This window comes from Herpailurus yagouaroundi, unplaced genomic scaffold (genome assembly GCF_014898765.1).
Source record: "Herpailurus yagouaroundi ecotype Mexico unplaced genomic scaffold, PumYag 200, whole genome shotgun sequence".
Lineage (NCBI taxonomy): Eukaryota > Metazoa > Chordata > Mammalia > Carnivora > Felidae > Herpailurus > Herpailurus yagouaroundi.
Window position 1 is genome coordinate 5313854 of NW_024412431.1, and position 6000 is coordinate 5319853.

At 46.3% G+C, this 6000-nt stretch overlaps 1 protein-coding gene across 1 annotated transcript in view; it reads right to left on the reverse strand.

The window, feature by feature from the left end:
- ADGRE3 (adhesion G protein-coupled receptor E3) overlaps positions 1–6000 on the reverse strand; it is a 46337-nt gene that overhangs the window by 22330 nt on the left and 18007 nt on the right. The window contains exon 6 of the mRNA XM_040450169.1: positions 727–910. Coding sequence (XP_040306103.1) covers positions 727–910 — 184 coding nt within the window. The remainder of the gene's footprint in view (positions 1–726; positions 911–6000) is intronic.

A 6000-nucleotide genomic window follows, 5' to 3' on the forward strand; every position in this document is an offset into this window, starting at 1 on the left:
CTTAAAAATAAAATCTTAGGGGCGCCTGGGTGGCTCAGCAGGTTAAGCGTCTGACTTGGTTCCAGCTCAGGTCATGATCTCACAGGTTTGCGAGTTCGAGCTTCCGTTGGGCTCCACACTGTTAGCGGGGAGCCTGCTTGGGATCCTTTCTCTCCCCCTTTATCTCTGCCCCGCCCCTGCTCATACCTGTGCGTGCTCTCTCTCTCAAAATAAAGAAACACACTTAAAAAAACAACAACCAAACTACTTTTAAGCCAAAATCCTAGACTCAGGATTGGAAACCATTGACCATCTTTTCTTTTTTCTTTTCCTTTCCTTTCTTTTTTCTCTCTTTTCTCTTTTCCTTCCTCCCTTCCCTTCCCTTTCCCTTCGTTTCCTAAAAGTTCTATGGAGGTGTGATTAATGTGCAACAAATTGCATATAAAACAGTGTACAATTTGATGAGTTTCATAGAGCGTGTATACAGCTGTGTGTATATGGTATGCACCTGTGATACTAACACCACAATCAAGGTACTGAACGTGCCTCTCATTCCCAACAGTCTCCTTAAATTGTCTCATGCTCTTTTACTCCTCTCTCCCCCTTCTCCTGTCACTATAGGTTAGATTGAACTTTCTAGAATTCTATATAAATGGACTCAGGCAGCGTGTTTATTTACTTTTCTGTGTAACCCAGACTCCAGCTTGTAATAGCCCCCGTGTGTATCAGGCCAGCTCCTCTTCTTACCCACAGTACTGTTGTGAATTTTCTGGTTTTTTTGCTCTGGGGATTTCAAGGCAGTTTCTAGAACGCTCGATTCTACAGTCTGGAGAAGAGTTGTGGCCCAGGATGCGACGTCTCTCTTCTCTCCCATTGCCCAGGGAGTGTCATTAGTGACAAGTGACTCGAATTTCTCAACAACACGTTGCAGCTTTGGAGACACAAAGAATAAGAAAAAAAAAATCCAATCTGATAGATCCCACACCCTGAGGGAAAGTAGAAAGCACGAGAAAGCAGGTTCTGGAGCCAGAGGACCCGGTTTGAATCTGGTCTCTGCCACTGACCAGCTGCATGAACTTGGAAAAATAACTCGATTGCTCTGTGCCTTGGTCTCCTCCTATAAGGATGGGGACAGTAAAAGAACGCCCTAGAGTTTTGGGGAAGATTAAATGAATAAGAGATGCCACCTTCGAAGAACAGTGTCTGTGCCCAGATGAGGATAGTTATTATGAACGTCTTTTACCATCAGGGGAGTGGTAAGCTTGCGAGGAATAAAACAGTGGTGCTCCAGTAGGGCGATTTTGGCCTCCCAGCGACATTTGGTGATGTCTAGAGACATCTGGATTGTCACCACCGAGGGATGCTCAGTGGGTGGGGGCCAGAGAAGCCGCTGAACACCCTTGAAGGCACAGGACAGCCCTCCCCCACACCGTGGTAAAGAATGACTCAGGCCCAGATGTCAGTGGTGCCAAAGCTGAGGAAAAGCGAAGTTGTTATAGCTCAAAAGATGTTCTAGGGGCACCTGGGTTCCCAGTTGGTTAAACTTCCCACTTCTGCTCAGGTCGTGATCTCAAGGTTTGTGGGTTCAAGCCCCCCCATCAGGCTCTGCACTGACAGTGAGGAGCCTGCTTGGGAGTTTCTCTCTCGGCTCCTTCCCCCCACCCTCTCAAAAAAAATAAATAAATAAGCTGTCAAAAAAAAAAAAAAAAAAGCCCTATGGGAATATGACTTCCAGCAGTTTCTTTCCTTGTGCAAAAACAAACAAACAAGGGGCGCCTGGGTGGCTCAGTCGGTTAAGCAGCTGACTTCGGCTCAGGTCATGATCTCACGGTCTGTGAGTTCGAGCCCCGTGTCGGGCTCTGTGCTGACAGCTCAGAGCCTGGGGCCTGTTTCAGATTCTGTGTCTCCCTCTCTCTGACCCTCCCCTGTTCATGCTCTGTCTCTGTCTCAAAAATAAATAAAATGTTAAAAAAAATAAAAAAAAAATGAACAAACAAAACAAAACAAAACAAAAACCGAAAAACAAAAAGAAGAGGAAAAGAAAAGACATTCGTTCTAACTGGCCTTTTTAAATCAAGAAATTCATCTACGAAGTGAAGCAAAGACATGAGACAGAGGGTGAAAAGAATGAAGGGCTGCGGTGGAATTTTATAAATATAGGCGTAACAAAATCGTAATATAGGCGGACTTGGAAGGCTATTTTTACGCGAATCCCCACATCCTTGTACTTAAAGCGTGGTCCTCGAACCAGCGGCATCAGCATCACCTGGCAGCCTGTTTGGAATGCAGACTCTTGGGGCATGAGTCCAAATCTGCATTTCACCCGGTTTCCCAGGGGATTTGTGGTATGGACGCACCTCAGAGATTGCAGGTTTGGTTCCAGACCCCAGTAGTAAAGTGAATAGCATGGTAAAGCTATTCAAATAAACTTTTTGGTTTCCCAGTACCTATAAAAGTTTTGCTTACACTATACTGTAGTCTATGAAGTGTGCAATAGCAGCATGTCTAAAAAATGTACAAGCCTCACGTCACCCAGTGCTCACCGCAAGTGCACTCCTTAATCTCCATCACCTATTTAACCCATGACCACCGGCTGATGTGTGGAATTGTCGAATCACTATCGTGTCCACCTAAAACGAATATAACACTGTATGTTAACTAACTGGCATTAAAATAAAAACTTTAAGGGCGCCCGGGTGGCTCAGTCAGTTAAGCATCTGACTTCAGCTCAGGTCATGATCTCGCGGTCCGTGGGTTCGAGCCCCGCGTTGGGCTCTGTGCTGACAGCTCAGAGCCTAGAGCCTGCTTCAGGTTCTGTGTCTCCTTCTCTCTCTGTCCCTCCCCCGTTCACACTCTGACTCTCTCTCTCTCTCTCTCTCAAAAATAAATAAACATTAAAAAAAAAAGCCAACCAATCAATCAACATAAAAAGTGTGCCTTAAGTAAAGGCACATTTTTTACCTTAAGTAAAAAATACTTTATTGCTAAAAAATGCTAATCGTCCCCTGAGCTTTCAGCAGCTCATGATCACTGATCACAGATCAACATAACAGATGTAATAACAATGAAAAAGTTTGAAATACTGTGAAAATGATCAAAATGTGACACAAAGACATGAAGTGAGCAAATGCTGTCGGAAAAATGATGCCAACAGGCTTGTTCCGTGGGGGGGGGGGTCTCCCCAAACTTTCAAGTTGTAAAAAACACGATACCTGCGAAGTGCAGTAAAATGAATCCCAACAACACGAGGTAGGCCTGCGTGTTCAGTTACTAGACAGTAAAACCCATCAGGACAGGGACTTTGTCTTCTTCACGAAACAGCATCTAGAACAGTCCCTGGCGGATGTAGGTGCTCAGAGTTCATGGGTGGCGTGGATGCTCTTAGGAGGAAAATGCAACTGCACCGAAGAGTTATAAGCAGAGTGATATATAAAAAAGGGCTGCAGGAACATTCAGAACCAGGGGTCGAGCAAATCTTTTTAAGGTTTGGCTCCTTTGGTCTGAGCTTTGTGGAAATCCTGAGCTGAGTTTGCTAGTTTACAAGCAGCCTCCATAGAAAACATACCTCTGTCCACTAAATGACAGCTGAGATGTTCGTGGTTGAAACTCATTCGTACAGGGTAGGCACCAGAGCATCTGCCCTTCAGAATTGCTATTGTAGTGTCTGATCCAGCGAGAGGACTTTGCACCTTTTTCCGGCAACGCATTTTGTTAACCGGGATGTACTTGGGACAACACGAAACGCACCCTCTTAAAGTATACGGTGCGGGGCAACTTAGTATATGCACGAGGTGGTGCAACCACCACCTCTGTGTAGTTCCAAAACATTTCCAGCATCCCAAGATAAAACCCATGAAGCGATCACTCCCCACGCCCCCTCCCCCCAGCCTCTGGACACCGCTAATCTGCTTTAGTGGATTTGCCTGTCCCGGACGTTTCATAGAAATGGAACCTTACACTACGTGACCTTTCGTGCCTGGCTTCCTTCACCCAGCATGATGGTTTCAAGGTCTACCCATGTTGTAACGTGAATCAGAGCTTTACTCCTTTTTATGACTCAATCGCATTCTACCCTGGGGATCTACTTTTTAAAAATCCATTCATCTATTGATGGACACTTGGGCTGTTTCTTCCTTTTGACTACTGTGAATAGTGTGGCTATGAACACAGGCGTGCAAGTGTCTGAGTCTCTGCCTTCAGTTCCCTTGGGTATATTCCTAGGAGTAGAATTGCTGGGTCATATGGTAATTCTATGTTCACCTTTTTTTAAATTTTATTTTAGAGAGAAAGAGAGAGAGAGAGAGCGAGAGAGAGAGCAAGCAGGGGAGAGAGGGAGAGGGAGACAGAGAATCTCAATCAGGGTGGAGCCCCGCACATGGGGTTCAGTCCCACAACCCCGCGATCATGACCTGAGCTGAAATCAAGAGCTGGATATTCAACTGATTGAGCCATCTGGGTGCCCCGCTATGTTTCACGTTTTGAGGAAATGGGCAATGAAACTTCATAATGAAATGTTCCTGTTACATGATAATTACACGATTATTTGTTCACTACTTCAGTGAACACTTGTTGCACTCCCAGTGCGGGCTTGGGCTGATTCCTGCCCTCAAGAAGCTCCCTGTCTAGGTGGTGACAACACATGACTGTGACTGTTGTGGGCCCACCAGAGATAACAATGGAGAACCTGGACGGAAGAAGGTATACTATGGACCAGGCGCTCTGCTAAGTACTCCACATGTATTATTTCATTTAACCTTTCCATCCTTCCAAGGAGGTAGAGGCCATTATTACCCCATCTTACGGATGAGTAAATCAGTCTTGGAGAGTGTGATGGCTAATTTTATGTGTCAACTTGGCTGGGTCAGAGAGTACCCAGCTGTATTTGGTCAAGCACGACCCTTGGTGTGTCTGTGAGAGTGTTTCTGGATGAAATGAACACTTGGACGGGTAGGTGGACTGATTGCCCTCCCCAACGTGCGCGGGCCTCGTCCAATTGGTTGAGGGCCTGAATAGAACAAGACGTCTGAGCAAGAGGGAACTTTCTTCTGCCTGACTGCCTGCTTGACTGCCTTGAGCTGGGACAGAGGTTTTGTTTCCTTCCTGCTTGCCTGAAACGTCAGCTCTTCTGGGTCTCAGGCCTCTGGGTTTGAAGTGGAACAACATCATTGGATGTCCTGAATCTCTGGCTTGTTTACTGCGTACCTTGGGACATGTGGGGCTCCATAATCGCATGAACCAGTTCCTTATAACATATCTCTTTCTTCTGGGTCCCCTGTTGGTTCTGTTTCTCTGGAGATCCCTGGCTAATACAGAAAGGTTGTGTCATTTTGCCCATGTCACTTGCCACTGAAGTGCTGACATTTGAACCTCTGACTGTACTTCTGACCTCCCCATCCCTCCAGCAGAAGAACCTGGGGAAGGGGGTATTAACTCGTATGGGAGGGCTTATGGAGGCCATCCAGGAGGATGTGATGCTTGAATTGAGTCTTGAGCAGAGAAGAGAGGAAGGAAGCCAGCCAGGTGAGGTACTGGGAACAGAGTTTCAGGTAGAGACAGCAGCATGTACCTGGAGGCCTGGAGCTTGGAGGTCAAGGTGTGAGCAGTCCCTCTGGAGTAGAGCAGGGTGAGGGTGGGGAGTGGGGAGAGGAAGGGACCAGCCCATTCTGCTAGACGATAGATTCTCAGAGACATGGGTCCTTCCTTTGTTAACATTCAGAGTCCATTTACAGACGCTAAGTGATTGCTGCCTAAAAGGCACTTTCTTGGTCTGTCTCGTGTAATTGCCTCCAGTGTCCATTCCCCTCCCCCTTCCTTTTATTTAAAAAAATTTTTGTAAGTTTATTTATTTATATTGAGATTGAAAGAGAGAGAGAGAGAGAGAGTGAGCAGGGGAGAGGCAGAGAGAGAGAGAGAGAGAGAGAGAGAAAGAGGAAGAGAGAGAGAGAGAGAGAGAGAGAGAGAGAGAGAGAGAGAGAGAGAGAGAGAGAGAGAGAGAGAGAGAGAGAGAGAGAGAGAGAGAGA